Source organism: Barbus barbus, assembly GCF_936440315.1.
Source record: "Barbus barbus genome assembly, chromosome: 24".
Classification (NCBI taxonomy): domain Eukaryota; kingdom Metazoa; phylum Chordata; class Actinopteri; order Cypriniformes; family Cyprinidae; genus Barbus; species Barbus barbus.
Genome location: NC_136752.1, coordinates 24,245,346 through 24,271,419, shown reverse-complemented (window position 1 = coordinate 24,271,419; position 26,074 = coordinate 24,245,346). Strand labels below are relative to the sequence as shown.

The window sequence follows — 26,074 nt, the reverse complement described above, 5'->3', positions numbered from 1 at the left end:
TCAAATTTAAAGGGTTACGCCACCCCAAAATGAAAATTTTGTCATTAATCACTTACCCCCATGTCGTTCCAAACCCGTAAAAGCCTTGTTCGTCTTCGGAACACAATTTAAGATATTTTGGATGAAAACCGGTAGGTTTGTGACTGTCCCATTGACAGCCAAACAATTAACACTGTCAAGGCCCAGAAATGTATAAAATACGGTTGAACCACTGATGGCAGATGGACTATTCTGACAATGTTTTTTATACTTTTCTTGTTTTACTATACTTTTTTTTTTACAGTCACAAGCCTCCCGGTTTTCATCCAAAATATGAAGAGTTCAGATGCAAAAGCCGCTAAACGCCACCTCTGTCAAAAATGAGATAATGACATTAAAAAGTGCTCATTTAAAAGAAAAGAAGACTGATGGATGTAGAGGGTTTTGCATCTGAACTCTTCATATCTTAAATTGTGTTCTGAAGACGAACTAAGCTTTTACGGGTTTGGAACGCCATGGGGTTAAGTGATTAATGACAAAATTTTCATTTTGGGGTGGAGTATCCCTTTAAAACTTCACTATGCAGTGCACTTATATAAAAAAGTACCATGCTTTTACACTGCCCGAAACCAGAAATCTGAGGCGTGACTCAATGGCATTTATTGCCTCAGGCGACGTGTCAAACAATGTATTCAAACAATACATTTGCCAAGTAAATTAATGCAAATGCTGATGGGAAGAAGGGGCCTGGAATAAACAAAAGTTGACGTCCTAGTGGTACCTGGGCTACAGGACCTGCCAACAAACCTATGAAGATCTGTTATTAAACCTGATCAAGCTGTGATAATCCTTCCAAAACTTCCACCGACGTGTGACCCCTTTTGCATAAACCAATTTTCGTCCCCGTCAGGGTATCCCGTGGTGCGAAAAAGTTGAGTGAGACGCAAACACAGGGAGCTGTCTTCCGGCAAACAGAAGGAATGCAAAGTAATGTGGAAAATTTCACAGACAGTCTGAGGTTCGTGCTTCAAGTGCTTTGTAACAAACAGATTGCAACAGTAATCATGCATAATCTAAATACAGCATGGTGCATCTGAAAATACCACGGCCTATTAACGCTGGAGATTATGCTAGTGGCTTCTAAACGGCCTGGGCTCGGTAATCCAATTATGTGAGTTCAGGACTAAATGGCCAGAGCTAAAGCAGCAGAAAACTCTGATGAAACTCGGGAATACATTTCAGTTGCCCTCACCAAATCAAACACCCTGACATCAGTGCCAAGCCTGAGGGGGCAAATCTAAGCAGTGAATCATGACTAAAATTCGATAAGAGGCAGATAAAAACAATAAAGCGGGAGAACCAGATTCGGCATGTTCGAATTAGAGATTTGGCCGACTGAGAACCGTCCACTTCTCCGCCTCAATGAGTGCCGGCTCATGTCCAATCAGACACCTGCTGAGTGAGGAGAGTCGGGCCAAATGCTCTGAATGCAAACCTCTTCACCTTGCAACCTCCTCAGACGGCCACCCGCAGAGGCGCGCATTTGTGAGCAACTCGGACGGCAACAGGAAGAGTCGGAGAACAAAACGTCCTGAAAAACCAACAACATGATGGAAAAGAATTCAATAAAATCGGCAAGTGGCCTCTTATTTCTGATTGCGTTTGTGTTGTTGGCGATATAGTGTGAAATTGCAGCTTAGTAAAGCTTGTTTGAGCTACGTCCAGCTCAGCTGTGAGGGCTGAAATGAGTCCGATTCCCCCAACCGTCCGTCTCAGCAGCTGGGCCTGACCTTAAACTCCAAAGCTGCCGCCGATAGAGCCGAAACATAATACGTCACATGGAGCACTGGAGAAAATGGAAGTGTAGAGAAAATCAGAAATATCACCACCAAAAGCTATAACTGAATCAACCTAAAAGGTCTGACTCAATAGGAAGGAGTCGTTTACTAGTCTAAGCTGGGCCATTTCTCATTCGAAAACTGAAGGGGCCAGATGTGAGAGCAGATTTGCCAATGCAAATTTTGACCTTAACAATGTGAAGACTCAAGAGGTCAAACGGCTTGACGGACAAGCCATTTGTGGAAAGGGTAAACGAAGGACTGTTTCATATAAACCACTTGGAATAATTAGAGCATCCAGATGAAGCAGGCCTTCATTTCCCCTCACCGAAACTAGCTCCATTTGTCACGATAATGGACTTTTGGTTTTCCGGCACAGACACACGCAGTGTTCATGATGTTTCTCATAGTTATTTAGAGAGCTGTGGCGTTTTTCTTCCTCTAGTATCAGTCAATAAAGTTTTCCTGTGATTACTGGGTAATACGAAGTGCTTTTCCCTGGGGCAAGCTTACATTTAGCAGATTTTACATTAACAGCCTAATCAGCCCTGAATTGCATGGTCGTGATGTGAACATCAGAAAAACAGGTCTTGTCTAAATTGAGATCAGCTACGGAAGGTTCCCTAACACTGCACTTCGACTTTCAGCCTATAGTCTTTTCATGGTTCTGAAACCAATCTTTTATGCTCTCCTAAGCTGCATTTATTTGTTTTACAGTAATATTGTGAAATATTACAATAACAGTTTTCTATGTCAGCTGTGTTAAATTGTATTATAAATTATATAAAAGATATAAAAAACAAAATCTACTAATGCTATAAACTATACGGGAGCTTTTTTACTATTAGCTATTACTTTTTATTCAAGGTAACAATTAACAAGAGTCTATTAAAAAAAAAAAAATACAAAAGTATTTTTCTGTGTAAAAAAATAAAATAAAAAAAGTTTACACAGTAGCTGTCATAACTTGGTTTCATGACAGATTAAATTAAACATTAAATAATTAAGCTACCACTAACAGGTTAAGTAAAATATAATCAATTTACAGGCCAGTATAGTGCAAAATTTTTACGAAATGCTCTGAGATAAATGACATGCTATTTGACATACCATTTATAATAATAATAATAATTCGTTACATTTTATATAGCGCTTTTTTAGGCACTCAAAGCGCTTTACATAGTAAGGGGGGGGTATCTCCTCGTCCACCACCAGTGTGCAGCATCCACCTGGATGATGCGACGGCAGCCATAGTGCACCAGAACGCCCACCACACACCAGCTTATTGGTGGAGAGGAGACAGTGATGAAGCCAATCAGTAGATATGGGGATGGTTAGGAGGCCATGATGGTCAGAGGCCAATGGGCAAATTTGGCCAGGATGCCGGGGTTACACCCCTACTCTTTTTCGAAGGACATCCTGGGATTTTTTATGACCACAGAGAGTCAGGACCTCGGTTTAACGTCTCATCCGAAGAATTTAACTATTATTGACGTCTTTCTGTAGCTGAAATTTAATGCATTTTGGCTGAAAAAAAAAAAATGTTTCCTTTAAAAAAAAATTACTGACCTCAAACTTTTGAATGGTAGTGTTTTTGTCACATTTTCTACACATTCCTGAACCCTTGCACTGGATTCTCTAATTTAGGTATTGAAAGAACCGTGGTTTGTCTGTGGATGAAAAATTATGCCAATGGCGTAACAAATCAATCTGCATAGCTTCGATATTAGGCTAGCTAGTAAAAATTCAAGAAAAAATTATTCTAAATCAATGCTAATTAACAATGATAGAAAACCTAATTAGGAATTCCCATGGCTGATATACTGTAGCCTATGGAAACGCGATGGGACTGCAATCTGATGAAGTCCAGGGAAGGCTTTTCTTCATCTGCAGCTCGTCTCTCAGTGTTGATAGCCCTGCAAATGTACCGAAGATGGATAGAAGCGCAAAGCCTGAGAGCAGCTTCCTCCTGAGACCTCTGCTTCTTTCTTTCTTCTCTCTTTCTGTCAGGCCTCTTCTGAACCGCATAATTCATAAAAAAATAGACCATTCTTGTCAAATAGTTACAGGTCTAATATGTTTTCACAGTACTCTGTATGTTGAAAGAACCGTCATATTCTTAATGTATGGCTGCCGTTTTACATTTCTGAAATGCAAAAACACCAAGTTGAATTTGAAGGAAGTAACTCAAGGGATAGGAGATGAATTGGCCTTGCTTTTAATAGTAGGAAAAGCTGGTCCACTGGGAACAAGAAGGCCATGAGAGAAGAGGGAGCTGTGAGTCATCCGTGCAAATGTGCAAAAAAATAAATTTAATTGGCTGGGTCTGCTAAAGAACATCAGCATCTGCTATAACACTGATTAACTGCTCAACCAAGCTCACAACATTAACAACACAAACAGGCCATTATGTCGGTGAAACACTCCGACGTACCTGGTCATTACCCGATTAAACCTCAAGTCTCAAGTGGTGCTCTGCGCTCCTTAACAATTCGCACTCTTCTGCCACAACATACACACACTGATGCCATGTGACGGAATATGAAGATGCAGGAAGTAAGGATGTGCAAACAGCGATCGAGTACTCGGCCGTGACAGCGACGATCGATCATGAAAACGATGATTGTGTGAAAAAAAAAAAAATCTGATTGGTTATACTGTAGCAGCACTTTAGGCGGCACCCTGAAGTCTGTGGGTGCCTGTGTTATGCTTTCCGCATGAGCAATACAGACACGTTGTATTTGTACTACCGAAAGCGTACACTGGTGGTCCGCTCCATGGACGTGGTCCATACATGCGCAGTAGATCAGTTTTGAACAATAAGCAAACATGTGAACAAACAACTGCCCAGAGTTATTGCACATCTGTATGACTTTATATAGATTTATCGATGGATTGTACAGGTTCGGGTAGCAACAAGCTTCTTCACACAGCCCGAGCATGTGCAGTTAGTGCTTTTGTAGCCTACTGACCGCGTGTACTCAGTAGGCACGCAGATGTCTGCTCACACCCTCCCGATTACGATTTTTATGTCATGCATACCCTAGCGGACTCACGCACGGGTAAAGTATAACACAGGCTTTAGCTGATTGTTCAGCTTGCCACAGCATGCAGTCCAAAGCATAGACGATGTGAAAAGAGAAGAATGGCTTTGAAGTCACGTAAGTGATGTCGTGGTTAGATACATACATATCTGATTAATCTAAAATAGGATGCGCTGGGATATTAACATTTACTAAAATGCTGAATGCGCTGCATATTACCAGTGTTTAGTTTTGCAATTGAATTTTTTTTTACAAATGCAATGCCCGATATTGACAGTTATTTGAGACCGCCATATTGCTTTTAGATGTTTCTTTTTTTTAATAAACACGGATGTTATAGTAATGCAGCAGTGCTTTTTTTTAGTCATATTTGTTCAACAGTTAACTTCAATTAAAATTGTTTTCGTACCTCATATGGCTTTGAAAACTCGGGAGGCGATTTCAGGAATTACTAGATAATGTAGATGAAAATATAGCACAAATCTGCCACAAACATAGCATTATAATGAGAACTTTATAGAATGTGAAATCTATAGTAAATTCCTTGCCCGTGTTTCAGCGCTTAAGCCCATCACGGCAGGAGCGCTCTCTCACTCGCTATACCACGTAACTTAAAGTTCACTGGTATTTCATAAACATAGCATTAGGAGGTCTTTATAGAAATCTATAGTAAATTCTGTCTGCTTTGCTTGTCTGTTATTCAGCGTTCTGCCATTACAGAGCATCACGGAGCTCTCTCTCGCATGCTGTAGCACGTAACTATAAGTTCACTGGCATTTGCATACTTTTGTGCAGATACAAGTTGTAATGCTATGTCTATGTTATGCATCAAAGTTTCTGATTTATATTATAGGATGCGTCATAGAATGGGTTTCAGTTTACTGGCATAAAGTCACTCAGCTTCACCTCAGGCAGCTATTCCTTTTAAGATGCTCAATCCTTTTTTTTACTAACATTGCTGCATTATAATCATAATCTAACAGTGTCCTCATGTGTTCATATTTTCATAGACAGGTTTTAATTTTCATAACAGTCTTCAGATATTTTAATTATCTCCATAGGGCCATATTGATTTTATATATTAATAATAAACAATATATATAATACATATTCATGTAATAATCATTAAAAGTGTAAATTTAATATAAGAAAGCTAGTATCTAATATCTAATCTAACAAGATCTAATCTGATGTAATCTAATATAATACATAATATAATGTTTGTTAATAGTAAAATAATAAAAATGTAAACATAAAAGTAATATAATATAATAATAATAATTTTGTTTGCAAATCTTTTGAACGTGTCCGCATATTTTGCACACCTGAGCTAATTCTTGCCATGCTGGAGGATGCAGGACAAAATGGTTTGAGAGTCATCCCTGACTACACATGACTAGAAAAACAGGTTTGTGAATCTCAACACAACACTTGCACAACACAATACACTACTTATCCTCCATGTCAATCAAATCTACGTGCTAGTCAGGTGCATGTATGGCTTCCAGAAAGTACAAAGAACATTTGAGACTAGTATTTTACTTTAAACTACATCTTATTCCATCTGGATGTACTAAAAAGAAAAGCAGTGCATGACGGGGCGGCGAGAGATCTAGTGGAGCTACGGCTGAGACGGAAGTGCTGAAACCGAGAGATAAATAAGTGACAGCTGGAGCTTTTTGCACTTCTACACCTAATGTACCCTGTCAAAAGTGGCCAGCGGAGAGATGGATCGAGATCACAGACCTGAATACCTGCACTTATCGCCACTTATCACCTGCGCTCGCGTTTCTGAGGTTAATGCGAGAGGCATTTTGGGGCCACGTACTGCCATCTGACGACTTCACAAGCTTGGAAGTTTGAAACGAACAGCTTCAGAGATTTTTCGCAGTGTTTATTCCTGGCCTAAAATATGCAGAGAAATTGTGTCGCAGTTTACGCCGACTGATCCCGGCTGGAAGCTGGAAATAAAGTAAACTTGATGATTTGTAAGCCAACATGAGGCCCAGTGTTGTAGGGCCCCATATTGTACAGAGGAAATTGCTTGTCATGCTCTATCAGAGGAGGGAAGATCTCTTGCTAATAGCAGGTGTGCCGAGCATCTGGGGTATTTGCGGGAACGAGCGGAAAACAACTCATTTACCGCAGAGCAAGAGAAAAATGATGCGTTTGTGGCTAAGTAATGCTGCCTCATGTGATGCTCTCTAAAGCTTCATTTCTCCGCTCGTTGCAGTCAAATTGTTGTGGCGGCTCAGCACAGCTGGCAACAGGTGTGGTGTTAATCACCATAAGACTTCCATCACGGTAAAAAACGGTGGCGAGAACAATCTGAAAGCAAGAAATAGGCAAATTAGTGTAATTGAAAATGGCGCATTAAAAACTCATAGAGAGCTCTTTGTTGTCGGGAGGAATGGCGTTTGCATTATGCGAACGGTACACAATAGCCGTGTCACTCAGCGCAGCACGCTGGCATTAAAGATGCATGCGACGGTTCCAGTATTGTTTAGCAAACGACACAAGAATACCATGTGTATTTACAGTAAAGATGTCTCCTGACAGAAACAAATGACTGTGGACCGAGTGAAGATGATTAATTTCCTCTGCCTACTGTAAACAGGTCAAATGCATTTTTAATCATTCCAGAAAAATAACGGTAATAATGAGCCATCGGCCCACGGACTGCTAATGAGCTGCGATATGTTTGAGTCTTCCAGACACAACACTGAGGAATACCCGTGTTTCCCACCCCAAATCCCTCTCGAAAGAATATATGGAGACGACTGCAGAAAAACTGAGACTGAAGGAAGGTCTGGGCAGCAGTTATGATGAAACAGATGTTATGATCATTAGCACTGACGGCATCATTTATCCTGCTCTGCCCTGCCTGCGGAGCTGGAGCGAATGCTTCACAGTTCATGTAATTATGTTGCTTAAGCGGCTTTTATCAGATTGCCATTGTTTGGGATTTGCTAGGCAACTGAAATAAGGCAGTAGGGTTTAGTTGCATGGTTTTAGTGTAAACACGCACCCAATAAAAGCACCTAAGCTTGTGTCATTTTTATCCCTCAGAACAGTGCATTGTGTATGTTAGGGCTCCAGACTGCGGCCGTTTGTCCCGCCTTAGTGCTACTAAAATGTGTTAGATGTTTCCACGGTCACCAAAACTAAAGGCGGATCAATTCAGTTGTATGCAATAAAAAAAACACACACACACACACACACACACACACAAAATAATAAATAAATAACAAAAGGCACATGATTTCATTACACTTTTCGCTTACATTCATGTATTTATGTCAACGCTTGCTGTGATTCAACATCTGCCATCTCACTAACTGAGGACATAAATACATGAACAACATCTCCAGATCTGCTCCGAGAGTACTTCATGAGAATTTTACTGTTTTATTTTGAGAGAAAACTATCATAAATATTGTATACACACAAATTTAAAAGGAATTCACGTAACCTGTCAAAAGTTTAATTTAACTTGAAGAAAACATATTACTAGAAATATACCAGAAATATATTACTATTGTTCAGTAGAATGTACTTAATACTACTTGTTTTTATGCATTCAAATAATTAGACATGCTTAAACACAGAATTTGTTAACAATATAACAGAAGGTGAGAAAAAATTAAACATTTCATAGGGCCCTAAACATATAATTTTTGTTAAACTTTTAATAAATGGATGTTAAATTGTTTAAGTTTCATGATTTTAATTTATTAGATATGCTTAACCCTCTGGGGCCCGCCGTATCGCCGGCGATACGAACTCGGTTTTTTTACGATAAGTGCAAAAGACATTAAAAGTACTCTGTTGATTTTGGTCACACAAATAAGTGTTATACATCAATTGAAACTGTTAAGTGTCTACTTTTTTTTGAGTACACTCACGATTACAACAAAACTTTGTGGTTTTGGAAAAAAAAAGAAAACCAACAGGATGCGCTCTCTGTCTTCTCCGTCTCCGCGATATGTTTATAGTAACGCGTCACTAAAATGAAGTGTAACTCAGCGAATACTCAACACAGAAACATGAGAGTTATATCTATAGAAAGCCTAAAGTGTCTGCTTTCAAACAAAGTAAGTGTTATCGAAAACAAATGTTCTGTGATAAAGTAATCAGTATGAAACCGACACGATGTTCAGTCTGTCCAGTCTAACTCATTATTTCTAATGTGATCCCGCCCCCTCGTGTTCACATGTAAATAACCACGTGACGCGCGCGCGCGCTTGGAGACGCCCAACAACAAACAATCACGAGACTCTGTTGCTGCTCGTTTCTGGAAGGAGACGCGCTGACTAAAGGCTGGATTCACCTCAGAATAAGTGCAAGAGTTCATACAGAAGATCGATCTGAGTAAGTAATGCTTTTTTGCATTAGTTAGCGTGTTATTGTGACAAACTTGAACGCGTTTAGTTGGGGTTTTCCCAACCGACAACATGATGAATGCTACGCATCTAAGAATGTTTAGAAGAATATTTAATGTTCACAAATAGATTTAATAGCGTGCTAAACAATAACAATTAGTTTCTCAGATATAAAATATCCTTTTTTATGGTACAAAGTACATCCTTTTGTGGTTCACAGCATACATGAGTCTATGGCTGCAGAATCATAACAGCTTCTATAAAACCATACATACTAGGCTGTATGACTACAAAATCATAGTTGTTTTGTCCCAAACTGTAATTCCAGACTACAGTGTTTGAATATGATGGGCACTTCATTGTATTTAAATTTCTTATGGCACGATGATGTAAAACAATAAAAGTAATATGAGAGTACATTGTAACATGATGAATGCTACAAGTCTAAGTATGTTTACAACATGTTTATTATTAATAGTCTTCTCTGTTCAAAAATATATTATAATAGCGTGCTAAACAATAATAAATAGTTTCTCAGATATAAAATATAATTTTTTATGGTACAAAGTACATCCTTTTGTAGTCCACAGCATACTTGAGTCTAGTGCTGCAGAATCATAACAGCTTCTATAAAATCATGCATACTAGGCTATATGACTACACAATCATAGTTGTTTTTTTCCCCAAACTGTTGTTTTCATGCTCTGTATAAAACAATACAAGTAATATGAGAGTACATTGTAACATGATGAATACTACGAGTCTGTTTAGAACATGTTTATTATTAATAGCCTACTCTGTTCAAAAATAGATTTTAATAACGTACTAAACAATAATAATTAGTTTCTCAGATATAAAATGATTTTTTTTGTGTATGATAGTACAAAGCATGCATGAGTCTATGCTCACAAATGTTTTTTTTTTTTGGTTGTTTGTATTTTTTTGGATCAGGTACCTGAACCACAGATGAATCCTGATGACTTTCTTCAAGAAGTTTTCCTCTGAGAGCGCTGTACCAACATCAGATGGTCAACTACACTGATATTCTATGGTAAAACAAGATCCTTGGCTACTGATTGTGTTTTTTTCTTCTTGAATCCATGGAAATAAGTAAATATCAGGTATTTGTTTCACTTGTTGAACAGAATCTGTTGCTGGAATAACTCAAAGTCTGTTCACATCTCTGTGGTTAGATCAGTGTGCACAATAATGTGTCTTTGACTTTCATTATGTATGTTTTGATTATACTGTGTTGTAAATAAAATACAAATCATTTAAAAAACCCAATTTTTTCAGTCTCCTCACACTCTCTTACCTGCCTCAGTCACAGTCACACTGATGGCCCATTAGCAGCTTTAGGGGAGGGCCCTTTGTCTCTCAGGTGAGAATCACTTAATATTCAAGGCTATTACCACTCCCTCGCATATACGCTTTAGATCACAAAACATGTCTTAAAAAATTTAAATCAATATATTGTTTTCTGTGAATGAGTAAGCTGAATGATTTTCACATAATTGTGAAGTAAATATTCTATCTTAGAAGACTGATTACTCAAAAGTCTTATTCAGGACGATTTAGTGTGGCTTTTATGGCCTTATTTCAGCTACATTATTTTCCCCAAAACTTACTAACCACGCATAATATTTTTTTTCTAAGAAATGCAGACATGTACATCCATCTTGGTCACATATTATTGTAGCACAGTTTGTGCTGAATACAAAAAAAATTACATGTTGGTCAATAGTATGATTTAAGAAGCTGAAATAAGCACAAATATCAGGGCATGTCAACACATCTCAAGGGCCCCAAAATGACCTCAGACCCCAGAGGGTTAATTAATAACATTTAATTTAAACATTAAGTATGAGTCCAGAAAGAAATTTAATTGAAAAAAATAAAAAAATAAAAACAGAATCCTGAAAAATAAAAACTGAAAAAAATGATTTAACATCAAATGGACTTCATAGGGCCATAAATAATATAAATATAAAAAGTGCAGCCTGTACATACATGTTCACGTCATCCTTGACAAAACAGATCAGCTATAATAAAGCTGGACTAAAATTAAATATTTGGTCAGCCATTGATCTCTGTCAAGGTATAGAAAAATCTACACATCATATGGGACTTGCCAGGGGTTATGTAAAATGAATTATAGAGCGAGAAAAAAAAAAAAGATGAAAATCAATATGTGATCCATTAAGGAGTTAAGTGCTGTGTTCTGACAGGTGGCTCTGTCCCAGGCTGCTCACGTCAATGATGGAAAACCGTCCGGGCGTAAATAATGTAGGAATAAATCAGCCAGAGATTAATCCTCTCATCGTTCAGGAGAGGAAACCCAGTGCTGGACTAAATCACAGCAAACGACATCAGCTTCTGAAGCATCTATGAATGCGGCCGTTTGCTTCGTCCGTGCTGAGGAGCATGTGCAGTATTTGCATGAAGGCCGTCTCTCAAGACTATGAAAGATTCATCAAAGAGCCCGGTCCTGCTTTGAGTGCTAGCCAAGGCGCCGGAGCCGTCAGCAGCTAGAGTAGAAATCACACCACTTTTCAATTTTAGCACCACCTCTACCCATCCAGATGCTTTATGTTATATGCATGCATATATGTGAAAGGGTAATGAGAAGCGGCCACGTTGCCTGGCAGAAGTAGAAACTATATTGATCTGAAGCCTCCCAAGAAAACCTAAACATAGTTTTCTCTATGCAGATGACGTAGCTATCATCCTCCAGTGATGATTTAGTCGTGCCGTGTTCGAGAAATCCCATAATAGGTTTGGTCTCCAAAAGATTACATTTTCCAAAGCCCAGTAAGAATTTAAAGCCAGACACATTTACTAAGACCTCTCGCTGCAGCTTAACAATGCAAGCGGCTACCTGAAGGCTATCTCCTGTAATCAACATTTCTCAGTTCAGGGCACACGTTATTATGAAGGTAGGCAGGAGGGCGTCTCATTATCCTGAGTGTGTGAGATTACTACACTGAAGGACTTTCATCAGCGCTGTGCTTGAGTCCTGGACTCTGTGCTGCCCACTTTGTATTCAACCATGTCGTGCCTCCCCCGTCAATACACGGTGATGAAACGAGCTTGCGTCTTGCTGAGAGAACAATAATGTGGTGTTCAAAGATTTATATCACTGTTAGACTATTCTCAACAAGGGAGATAGCGGAGACCTCCACTGTTATCTGAAACTATGTTTGACAACCAACCATTCACTTCAACAGACAGCGCTTCATTTCGTCACACACCCATCTCATGTAACCCGTCATACAGAATCTCATTGTAGGATGACATATAGAGGTCACGTCTCATTAAAAGCTTTGGATTGGGCTGGGCGGTATGATGCTATAATGTGTCAACCATAGAGATTGTGCTATAGGGTTTGTGGGGCGTTCAATAGGCATGAATGCTTTATGTGAGAGCATTAGTAATACCTTATTCTAGACTTATTCATTTGTTATAAATAATTTGGCTACACTAATTTAGGAGTCTTTGCTACAGTGTAATTATACATTTAAGTACCAAGTTACATTAACTAGATTAATTTACCATATGGTTAAAGAGTTAGGATTAGGGTTTGGCTTACTTGTAATTATGCAGTATTTATTGTTATTATAATAGTAAGTACATGTAACGTGTAACAAGGATACCTTAAAGTCTGTGTAAAGAGAATTCTGAATTGTTTCTAAACACATTATAAATGTAAGAAATGTTTTGCTGAAACACATTACAAAGACCATCACCAATTCTGTTGACTTTAAATGCAGACCTTGAGCTAAAAACTCCTCACCAAACACCAATGACTTGTACATACACTATATGGACAAAAGTGTTGGGACACCCCCTTCTTTAGAACAGAAGGCGGCACTTCCAAAAATGTGGCAACAAAGATGGAAGCGTGATTCACGTATTTAAAAACTGTATTTCCATCTCTGTTGCAACAGTTTTGGACGTGTCTAAAATGACTGTACCCATATACAAGTCATTGGTGTTTGGTGATGAGTTTTTGGCTCAAGGTCTGCATTTAAAGCTGGGATCAGGACTTGGCTTTCTGCAGACCAGTCAAGTTCTTCCACACTGACTCAATCAATAATTTCTTTTTGAACCGTGCCTTGTACACAGAGGCACTGTCATGTTAGAATAGAAAAGGGTCCTGTCCAAACTATTGCTTTAAAATGAAAAAACACACACAATTCCCTAGAATATCTTTATATGCTTAAACATTAAGATTTGTACTCATGGAAATTACTAAAGTAGTCAAACCTGTTCATTAGAAGGGGGTGACCCAATACTTTTGGCAATATCGTGTATATTCTCCGAATTCAAAACCATTAATAAAAAATGAAATACAAGACCAACTGTTTAACATCGTACACGCTCAAGCTTGAATCATTCCTCCAGGAAAAATAACACGTTACTCGTAGGAACTCATCTTTCTTCTGCAGCAATACTACAGTATCCGTTCCCGCTCCGGACAAAGCTCTGTTCTGCACCGCACAAATGAAAGCTTACACTATCACCGAGAGCACATTTGCTGAGGGACACAATGAGAATGCCCCAAGTATCAGCGGAAAATGCCACTCTTTTGATTTGAATCAGATCCTTTACATTCTGCCAAATGCTGCTGGGAAAATCTAATTTACAGGAGGGGAGATCGGAAATATGAGCAAAGTCCTGCATTAGCCTGATTCAATGAAGCCTTGGAAATGGGCTTTGTGTGTGTGCTTCAGGTAACGCTTGAGAGTCCAACATCTTTTTTGGTTTCAAAAAGGCTTTCAATTTAGCAGAGTGGGCACAGAGCTTCCTGGACGTGCCGGGAACTCAGAATGAGCTCTAATTGGGATGGCATGTGTGTGTGTTTGTTTGACTTGGCTCAACGTCCGGGCAAACAGCCGGACCACTGGGACAAGACAGACCTGAGGCCCCTGTGGCTCTCCTGAGAGGCCTATTGTGTCCTGCCAACTATAAATGTCACCGATTTCCAACAGTTTCACACAGAGATTGAAGGAAACGGTCTTTAAACGCACCGAGAACAAATGCCAGCTACAAGCTTCCAGCTTCCTTCAGGCAGCGTGTCAATTATAGCCAGCTTGCATATCAAATCCTTTGTCCATAAGCACATATTCAGTCTGGTAAAACATGAAAAAACATCTGTACACTCCAGGTTTACATACCTCTTTGCCTGAGAGATAATAGGCGGACAGCAGGCCTCCAACGAAACGGATGTTCACTTCAAAGACGGAGATTTCGGCATTCTGAGGGAATAAAACACAGGAAAACAAAAAGAGGTGAATATTTAAGCTCATAAAAACACCGCGACTGGCTCACCTCGAACTGCAGACTGTAACAATAGCGGGGAAAAAATGTGTGAGTACTACAAACACACTTCGCCCTCACACACCAAATACAAAGAGAGAAAAAAATACAACGGAGCTGATAAAGCTCTGCTGGGATTGAGCACAGATACAAACAAGATCCCATAGGAGGGTGAAATCTGAGTGCGGATATTTTCTGCGGACCTGGGAAACCATGGCTGCTGGGGTGCATGATCCTATGGTGCATGTTACACGAACAAAACCATCACTCACAGGACACACAGCTATAAAGAGAGGATGCTTCTGAGAGTATCTTCAAAAAAAAAAAAAAACAAAACAAAAAAAAAAAAAAATCTAATTTCAACAAAAAACCCTCTTTGATGTTATACTTTCATCTTATATTTATCTGCAGTTGAGAATACTTACAGCACTATTACATCTGACAGTATGATTTCAAATACATAGCTTTATACAAGTGCTTCTCAGGCAGGTGGTACACAATCTAGAATTATATATATATAAAAAAATTAATACTAGTAATAAGATATTTGTACTTTACCAGTTCAGTATGTTTTAAAATATAGCCTATTCTAAATATATCTTTATATATAAATAATATTTATATATAAAATAAAATATTTAAATTATTATTATTATTATTATTATAAACCTACAAATTATACATTTAATTAGTTATTTTAACAAATTGTAATTGTATCCTCATATTTCTCTGTTTACCTTATGTCTCATTCCAATTTTAGTGTACATTCATGTATTTAAGACTCACGACTAGTCTATATTTACAGTGTAAATTTATTTATTCATTTATATATTTATACTCCAACAAAATTATTAAATTTTCTTGTTGGTGCAGAATGCTAATTTAATTTCAAAAATGGTATTAGGCCTAAATAGTTTCAAAACCACAGTTTTAAACTATTTAAAACTAGAAAAAAAGAGATTCTGGGTGTTTGAACAACCTAAACTTAGCTAAATACCATAGAGCAGTAATTGTAGTTGGAAGAGTTTGCATTATATTGCATTAATTTTTCAGATACTGCAATCTGGCCCTGTGCAACCTGTGGCATGAAACCGCAAGACTCATTTAGCCTTTGCCAAGTAGCATTATCCAGTCTGACCACAGCAAGATGTCTGTAGTCTCGTCTGACGGTTTATGAGGTGAAATATTTGTGTCTCTGCACCGTCTCTGGGCAACCAAACAATAATGACCCACTTATTGCCTAGCATAGGCTTCATGCACCATCAAAACAATTTCATAACGGCGCACAGGCGGAGCAGCAGATAAATATCTTGCATTGGTAAATATCCGGTTCAGGGCAAGATAAATGGCTGATGTCTTGGGGTGGTTGGGGGTGTTATGGATGGCCTCCTCTCAAACGCTTAAACAGTTCAACGGGGTCACAACGGGGTTTCCAGATGATGACTCAAGCCTTTTGTGGTTTATAGAGGGATCTGTCAGAAACTGGCACAAAAAGACCATGACAAATGCTTTCTTGCGCATGTTAAGTTGGGAAAAAATATAAAACGTGAAGAAAAAGTAGGAAAAAAACTTTGTAAGCTCCTTGGTAAAACCGGTCAGATCCGTTGGTATAAATGGCAAAGTCTGAGAATATCCTTTTGCTCGGCTGCCGTGAATTGGACTGACATGTGTAAAACAAAAAAGTGGGGCAAACATACTGACAAAAACCTCCACAAGACACTTCAAAAGTTCACTTCTGAGTCTTGTGAAATCGTCTCCCTGCACACATGAATATGCACAAAGTCAATGGGGATTCAGTAGAAGATAGAAGAGGCAAAAGCAGCGAAGCAAAACCTCCACTGACTCCGCAAACTCTGCAATTATTTAAGAGCTGCTGAGCCTTAGCTATGCTAAGAAAAAAAATAAAGTGAACTAAATCACAGATATTGATGAGGAAAGGAAAAACCCCTAGGAGAGAACAACATGGCTTTAAAAAAAAACTCTTCTGCAACAGACTGGAGGACAGTTAAGATACAGACAACTAAAACTGTCTGACGACTTACAAATGAGGACAATGGCAGCAATCAAAATCAACAAAAGAGTAATGATACGCAAGTGCTATAACAAGTCTCAGTTAACTTAACGTAGTACACGTAGCAAGGCTTTTTTATTATATAATAAATAAAAAGAAAACAGAATAGAAAAATAATAGAAAAAAAAATAAATTATATATAGCCTATAGTTAATTTTTTTTTTTTTTTTCTTCTTTTTTTTCCCCAATCAAAATAAATTTATCCCAATAAATAAATAAAGCCTGTTCAATGGCCTTAAGAAAGACTAAAAGAATATAAAAGCAGTCATATAATAAAATGCATATCATAAATAAGCAACTTCTATCTCTACAGCAAACTTCAGATGAGCCTGCACTAGAGATAATGGAAACAGATGGACACAATGAAGCACACTGTGCTTGGGTTCTGTATCTAATGGCGTGTCTCTGATTGTTAGGACTCATAAAAAGGGAAGGGATTTCTATTTTTAAGCTTTTGATGAGGTTTTTCGATCCAGCAGCGGTATGGTGTCTCTATCTGAAAGGTTATCTCACTCGGGTTCGAGTCCAGTTGGGATTTATGGTCACTACAACATAGCGGTCTTTTAAAGCAGTGGGCGAATCTGACCTTCGATGATGCTGGCTTTTACAGGAATAAAAGAATCCCACAGCATAAAAGATGAGAGATCAGGACTGTTGATACAGTGAAGTGACTCTCCTCCTACGTTCTGCTCCAGGCTCGGATTTCTCCGTCAAGCAATCTGATCATAACTTGTAAAACAACGGAATGCGGTAATGAGGATTCAGGAATGACCTGATAAACCAAAAATCCTGGACAACTAAAATACTGAGGATAAACAAAGATTAATCATATCTCCCAAAATAATCAATGAGTTGCCAAAGAGACTCAACCGCTTTGGTAAAACCTTTGAAAAGGATGATAATATAAGCGTGATTCACAGATAGCCTTTACTTACACAGCTAAACACCTTTTAGCCTTTCAAAGATAACCGGATGATAGTGGAGGTCAAACGAAGCCACATGACTAAACTTCCAATGGCTACAATTATTCTGCTAAAACAAGAGGCTTTCGTGCATTAGAAATGGGTTGCTTGGCTATTAAATATTGCCTCTGGAATACCGTTTCACAGGGGATTTTTGAGGACTCTTTAATTGTTGGAATTGCCTGAGGGTAGAAAGAAAAGCCTTTCAATTAAAAGTTGTTTAACACTCTTTATTAAAGGATTGGACCCAGATACAGTCTACTCTCTTGCTTTTAATCGAGGTGCTAGGATATACTGAAGGACTTCCGATGCTTAACCCCTGCAGAATGTCTAATGAAATTACCTCACCATACAGATGCAGAGAACCGATCGAACATCAAACAAAGCGTTATTTTTGTCTGGTTTATTCTGCATATGTTGCGTCTTAATTCGCTCACCAATTTTGTTTAGTCATTTCTGGAGCGATCTGCATGCAGCATTGATTGCCTTTTGCTATTCACTTTCTTCATGATTAATCAGATTTCTGCCTTCATTTCCTGGTCTCAGTCCTTCTATTTCCCTACTGGGTGCAGTTCTGAAGATGAAACCGTTCAGCACTTCTCATATTACTGAAGAGGTATTGATGTTTATAAAAGCCAGATATTTCCACCTCTAAAATCTAGTTGCATGAATCACATAAAAAGTAGAAAAACACACTTTTCCCATTAGAATTATATGTAAACTCTTCTGATAAATTACGTTATAAATATATTACCGTTGAAAATTTGCAGTTTAAATGCTTTTGTAAGTCTTACCAATACAATATAAACAGCAATATTTCTAATGCGAATTTGCTGCTCAATAAACATTTCTTATTATCAATGTTGAAAACTGTATATTTTTGTGAAATGAACTTTATCCAAGATTCCTGGAAGAAGTAAAGAACAGGATTTATTTCAAATAAATATTTTGTCATATTATAAATGTATTCACTGCCTTTTTGTGTCGAGCTGTTTTTCAACCTAATTATTTTGCGAGTGAAATAAATAACAGTCCAGCTTTCTTCAGGTCTTAAGTGCTTGCAAGTTACCTAAGGTTTGTGATTGGGTCTAAATTGTTTTTAACTGGCCCATCAATCAATAACAGACACGTTTGGCATCACATTGTTTTAGTGCAGTTTGTTTTTTTGTTTCTGCTGTAAACCAATAAAACAAGCTAAGACTTGAAAACGCTGCCGTTTCTTTCTCACATTTCTTCTAAAAGCTACACGGAAAATGATTCCCCATAATATGACTCATTTAAGTCAAGTTAACGGTCATTACTAAAAAGAAAAACAAACAAACATCTGGACTGAATTGTAATTTATGGAGTTAACAAACAAAGTTGAGGGACTAGGAGTCTGGAATCAAAATTTAGTGGTGAAAAATGATATTTTATGAAGCCTTGAGATGTTTTTGGTGGCTAAGATGTGGGAAGTCTTCCTTATCAGATCGATCGATGTATTCTGGACTCTGTAACTCTCCTCTCATTCTGAGGTAAATCCAGCCTTTACTCAGCGCGTCTTCTTCCAGAAACAAACAGCAGCAGAGATGGAGTCTCGTGACTGTGTGTTTGTTGTTGGGCGTCTCCAAGCGCGCGCGCGCGTCACGTGGTTATTTACATGTGAACACGAGGGGGCGGGATCACATTAGAAATAATGAGTTAGACTGGACAGACTGAACATCGTGTCGGTTTCATACGGATTACTTTATCACAGAACATTTGTTTTCGGCAACACTTACTTCAATTGAAAGCAGACACTTTAGGCTTTCTATAGATATAACTCTCATGTTTCTGTGTTGAGTATTAGCTGAGTTACACTTCATTTTAGTGACGCATTACTATAAACATATCGCGGAGAAGGAGAAGACCGAGAGCGCATCCTGTTTGTTTTCTTTTTTCCCCAAAACCACAAAGTTTTGTTGTAATTGTGAGTGTACTGAAAAAAAAGTAGACACTTAACAGTTTTGATTGATGTATAACACTTATTTGTGTGACCAAAATCAACAGAGCATTTTTAGTGTCTTTTGCACTTATCGTAAAAAAACCGAGTTCGTATCGCCGGCGATACAGCCGACCCCAAAGGGTTAACAAACAAAGTTGAGGGACTAGGAGTCTGGAATCAAAATTTAGTGGTGAAAAATGATATTTTATGAAGCCTTGAGATGTTTTTGGTGGCTAAGATGTGGGAAGTCTTCTCAAACATTAGCACCAGACTTGGGTATCAGAGTCTTATTGGCGGATTTACAAGAGGCGATACTAAAAGCTCCCAAAAAGTGCGAAGGTTGATTTATTACGTCAACACTGAAGACGACATAAACAAGTTCTCAAAGTTTCATTAAAAAAAGTCATTGTTCTGATTGAATCTGTTCTATCATTAAGGGGCAAATTTATAGCAAAGAAATATTTTTAAGGATAAAAAAAAAAAAATCAACAAAAATTAGTATAAAAGACTTGAGTCTTACCATGTTAAAGTCTAGGTTCGTTTCCACCCACTCGGTAGCAGCCTCAAACTCGTCATACATCTCCATAATGTAGAGCGTGTCCAGCGCATCCACAATGGTGGCTCCTTTGAGACTACCTGTGGATAAATATGACAACAAACCATTTGAGAAGGCTTCCTGTGGGGTTACCTCTAGGATCAGAGCTGAAATAAACCGATAGCTTTATGATAAAGACCTCAGAGCCTTTGAGATATGGACCCTAATGCCCTGCCTAAGGGAAAATCCTGTGTAGAGAGCAAACAAACCACAGCTACAACAAATAAAAACCTTGCAAGTTAACACCCTCAAAGGGAAGCCAAGCTTAAGATGAACAGATCTTACACAGGCCATGTCAGATTGCTTCAGTATTTTATAGATAACGTGAAAAAGTGGATAAAAGAAAGGAAGATGCTCAATAACTCTCTGGTGTTGTCAAAGACAGTGAAGAAAATACATTGTCTCTTTAGTTCTTTATGAATCAATTATTTACTGAATCAGTTTATTGTGAACAAATAATGAGATTCACTAAACATTGGGACAATGACAACTCAAATTTGAAACATGTTTGTGCAATAAAATGTAGCTTGTTAATATAATATGTAATTATTATAATATAATAAGTAATAATAATAACAACAATTTATTATGCATTATTTTATTTAACAAATTTACAGTCATTATAATATTATTATTACTTCAATAATATTTTTATTTTGTATTTTGTTACAAATTTACAAAACAAAATAAAATTTAAAAATAATAATAGAAATAGCAATCAAATTATTTCTTCAAAAATAGCATTTTCATTTTGTATTTTATTTGACAAAATGTTAAAAAATTAATAAATAAAAGTTAGCTATTATTATTATTATTATTATTATATTCAACTACTTCATTAAAATATTTTAATATTTTGTTTTAAATAGAATTTAAATACCTTATATAAGTACAATAAAGAAATAGACAGCAGGAATCGATCAGATGTTTTCTTCTGTTTTTAATTGAAAACTGCTAATTTTGTGTCCCCAAAATGCAAAGAAAAGCAATCAAATCTACCTATCTGTCCTATTTCAGATCAATTCACACAACTATTTCAGGCATCATTACCCAGCAAGATTCTCCAACAACATGATAAAAAGAAAAATGAACGCAACCAATTAAGTTGCTGATAAATTCAGGAAAGAAAACAATGGCATATGGTAACTGGCATAACTCTTCAACAACACAAAACATGCTCGCCAGCAGTTTTTGCATTTGTACTGATTATGAACGTAGCAGGTTGGGGACACTGCTTTTTGTACTTTAATAATTAATGTCTGGCACTGCATGCAACCCTCTTCAAGAAATGCAAAGCTGCCAACCAGCTGTGTTCCTCATTTAACAATCCTGGCTTTGTTTAGTGATGTTGAAGACACAACATGACAGAATTACTGTGTGCAATATTTGCACGGAACATCTCAAACACCTCCAGCAGAGCATTCACACTCCTTTCGCTTAGCGAGAGCCAATGAAATGTTGGAAAATCCCCATGAGAGTAAGTTACTACAAGCGTTGGTGAGAAGTTTTTGAACAATAAAAACATTATCTGTCTGATATATTTGCTTTCAGATATCTGGCTTTTAAAAAACATGGATATGACTTGCAAGAATCTTTTAAGGAGAAAAACATGTGGGAGATGAAAGCATGCCCCTTCATTTCCACAAGTGAAAGAGGACCACAACGAGGTGTCAAGAGAAACAGGATGTGCAAATCAAACAAAACATCAGAAAAATGTGCAAAGCGCCCTCCCTCCTGCTTTCTACAGCCACACTGCTCTTTAGCCAGAACAGTCTGCAAAATTGCCCCGTCATAAAAGTTTTATGTTCTGACGTGGCCTTTTCAACTCCGACTACTTTGATCTAAAGTCATTATTCTATCTTACAACCCTGCTCCCTAAACCAAAAATCACAGGTTATTGTAGGCTACACTTTGTAAAAGCCAGGGAAACGGACAAAGATGAGTGTCATGCTAACCTACAATACTTGTGCTTGGGAAATTCAAGCAGCAAAGGAAAACTGAGAGAATGAGGCTGTGTGCGTATTAATATGGTCATAGATGTCATAGACCATAGCGGACTGGCTTTTCAAGTCAAGTCAAGTTGAGCTTTATTGTCATTCCGCTACATGTGGGGACATACAGTGGAACGAAATGTCGTGCCTCGCAGGACCACGGTGCTACATAAATACAGACATACAACAATGAAGTAAAAAAACACTATAAACCTATACACAACTAACCTACTGACAGATTTAACCAAGTATACTAATATATATATATATATATATATATATATATATATATATATATATATATATATATATATATATATATATATATATATATATATATATATATATATATATATATGGTAAAGTATTTACCCTATACATACTAAAAGAATAAAGGATAAAAAAAATACAAACTATACGAATGCTTCACATAAATATTTACCCTATACAAACTAAAAAAAATAGAAGATAAAAAATACAAACTATATACGAATGCTTCACATAAATACTGTACATTTGCAAAGAGAAACATTTTGAGTCAAGCAGCTGGTTGGGGAACAGTGCAGGATGATTTGTAGTGCATGAGCATGTAAACATGCATATATTGCTGAGTCTTTTGTGAGATTGTGCACACGCAGCAGTGTGTGTAAAGTGTCTTGTGCACATAGAGGAGAGTGTGTTACTACAGGTGGTTTGTACAGGCCCACTCACCTGTGTGTAGTACACTTCGAATTGCACAAAAAAGTTCCATACAGTTTTTTCTTTGGTGTGGTAAGGTTGGGGGGTGGTCCATGTTTCAGCAGGTAGGGGTTTGCATGGGGTTTCAGAGGGGGGCGGGGTGATTTGAGGCTGGTTCAGGGCTCTCACAGCCTGGGGGAAAAAGCTGTTGAGCAGTCTGGCGGAGCGGGCTCTGATGCCCCGGTACCGTCTTCCTGATAGTAGGAGCTGGAAGAGACTGTGGGAGGGATGGTGGAGTCCTTCATGATGCTGTTGGTTTTGCTGAAGCATCGTGTAAGGAAAATGTCCAGGATGGAGGGGAGAGGGGCACCGATGATCTTTGCAGCTGTGTTCACTGTCCGCTGGAGGGTCTTGCGGTCAGCAGCACTGCAGTTCCCGTACCAGACAGTGATGCAGCTGGTCAGCACACTCTCAGAAGTGCCCCTGTAGAATGTGGTGAGGATGGGTGGAGGGAGACTTGCTCTTTTCAGCCGGCAGAGAAAGTGTAGGCGCTGTTGTGCCTTTTTGGAGAGTGACATGGTGTTGGTGGTCCAGGTGAGATCCTCTGTGATGTGCACCCCCAGGAATTTAGTGCTGCTGACTCTCTCCACAGTCGAGCTGTCAATGGTCAGTGGGGGGTGGTCAACGGAGTTTCTTCTGAAGTCCATCACAACCTCCTTTGTCTTCTCCACATTGAGGGACAGATTGTTAGTGCCACACCATTCAGCCAGCTGTGCCACTTCCTCTCTGTAGTGCGTTTCATCGTTGTTGCTGATGAGACTGTTGTGTCATCAGCAAACTTGATGATGTGGTTGGAACTGAACTTGGCAGTGCAGTCGTGGGTCAGCAGTGTGAAGAGCAGCGGGCTAAGCACACATCCTTGTGGGGCACCTGTGCTCAGTGTGGTAGAGCTCGAGGTGTGGCCGACACGGACTGACTGAGGTCTTCCGGTTAGAAAGTCCAGGATCCAATTACACAGGGAATTGTTAAGGCCCAGCAGGTTTAGTTTATTTATGAGCTGTTGTGGGATTATTGTGTTGAATTCCGAGCTGAAGTCAATGAACAGGCATTTCAGAAATACCACGAGTAAGTGTTTTACTGAACTGTTGTATAAAATCAAATTTAAACTTTTGATATTCGGAACAAAATTGCCACTCGTGTAATACTGCTCTCCCTGCTTGTGCGATATCGTATGATATCAATATGAGACAAAAACTCATACATTTTTTTTTGCACCAATATCTTGAATTTTAGGGCATAACTTCATTTATGGAGTTGTTTCCCTGCATCATGTTTGTCAACAGTCAACTGTATAAAATGTAAGATGATGTACAGATCTTAGGGGCGGGGCCAGTGCGTTAACTGCGTTAAATCCATATAAAATGTAAGATGACGTACAGATCTGGGGGGGCCAGTGCGTTAAATCTGTATAAAATGTAAGATGACGTACAGATCTGGCAGTGGGGCCAGTGCGTTAAATCTGTATAAAATGTAAGATGACGCACAGATCTGGGGGCGGGGCCAGTGCGTTAACTCTGTATAAAAATGTAAGATGACGTACAGATCTGGGGTCGGGGCCAGTGCGTTAACTGCGTTAAATCTGTATAAAATGTAAGATGACGTACAGATCTGGGGGCGGGGCCAGTGCGTTAAATCTGTATAAAATGTAAGATGACGTACAGATCTGGGGGCGGGGGCGGGGCCAGTGCGTTAACTGCGTTAAATCTGTATAAAAATGTAAGATGACGTACAGATCTGGGGTCGGGGCCAGTGCGTTAACTGCGTTAAATCTGTATAAAATATAAGATGACGTACAGATCTGGGGGCGGGGCCAGTGCGTTAAATCTGTATAAAATGTAAGGTGATGTACAGATCTGGGGGGTGGGGCCAGTGCATTAAATCTGTATAAAATGTAAGATGACGTACAGATCTGGGGTCGGGGCCAGTGCGTTAACTGCGTTAAATCTGTATAAAATATAAGATGACGTACAGATCTGGGGGCGGGGCCAGTGCGTTAAATCTGTATAAAATGTAAGGTGATGTACAGATCTGGGGGGTGGGGCCAGTGCATTAAATCTGTATAAAATATAAGATGACGTACAGATCTGGGGGCGGGGCCAGTGCGTTAAATCTGTATAAAATGTAAGGTGATGTACAGATCTGGGGGGTGGGGCCAGTGCATTAAATCTGTATAAAATATAAGATGACGTACAGATCTGGGGGCGGGCCAGTGCGTTAAATCTGTATAAAATATAAGATGACGTACAGATCTGGGGGCGGAGCCAGTGCGTTAAATCTGTATAAAATATAAGATGACGTACAGATCTGGGGGCGGGCCAGTGCGTTAAATCTGTATAAAATATAAGATGACGTACAGATCTGGGGGCGGGGCCAGTGCGTTAAATCTGTATAAAATGTAAGGTGATGTACAGATCTGGGGGGTGGGGCCAGTGCATTAAATCTGTATAAAATATAAGATGACGTACAGATCTGGGGGCGGGGCCAGTGCGTTAAATCTGTATAAAATGTAAGGTGATGTACAGATCTGGGGGGTGGGGCCAGTGCATTAAATCTGTATAAAATATAAGATGACGTACAGATCTGGGGGCGGGCCAGTGCGTTAAATCTGTATAAAATATAAGATGACGTACAGATCTGGGGGCGGGCCAGTGCGTTAAATCTGTATAAAATATAAGATGACGTACAGATCTGGGGGCGGAGCCAGTGCGTTAAATCTGTATAAAATGTAAGATGACATACAGATCTGGGGGTGGGGTCAGTGCATTAAATCTGTATTAAATATAAGATGACGTACAGATCTGGGGGCGGAGCCAGTGCATTAAATCTGTATAAAATATAAGATGACATACAGATCTGGGGGTGGGGTCAGTGCATTAAATCTGTATAAAATGTAAGATGATGTACAGATGTGAGGGCGGGGCCAGTGCATTAAATCACAATATTTTTCATAACCAATTAAGTTAACGCGTTTGACTGACTACATACATACACACACACACACACAAATTGTATGTTACATACAATTACATACAGATACTGGATTTTTTGTTGATATGTACTACATTTTATTTACCTTTACTTACCCGTGTATATAAACAAACAAATATACAAGAATGAAAATATGTATACTATTATAGTGTGTACACATACATGCATGCATATTTCACTGTATTACAATGCTCAGTAACATTT

At 38.5% G+C, this 26,074-nt stretch overlaps 1 protein-coding gene across 1 annotated transcript in view; it reads right to left on the bottom strand.

Annotated features, from left to right (window-relative positions):
* Positions 1-26,074, bottom strand: part of LOC306843987 (mannosyl-oligosaccharide 1,2-alpha-mannosidase IA-like) — a 116,025-nt gene that overhangs the window by 51,243 nt on the left and 38,708 nt on the right. The window contains exons 3-4 of the mRNA XM_079375769.1: positions 20,079-20,194; positions 14,421-14,501 (exon numbers count right to left, since the gene is read on the bottom strand). Coding sequence (XP_079231895.1) covers positions 14,421-14,501; positions 20,079-20,194 — 197 coding nt within the window. The remainder of the gene's footprint in view (positions 1-14,420; positions 14,502-20,078; positions 20,195-26,074) is intronic.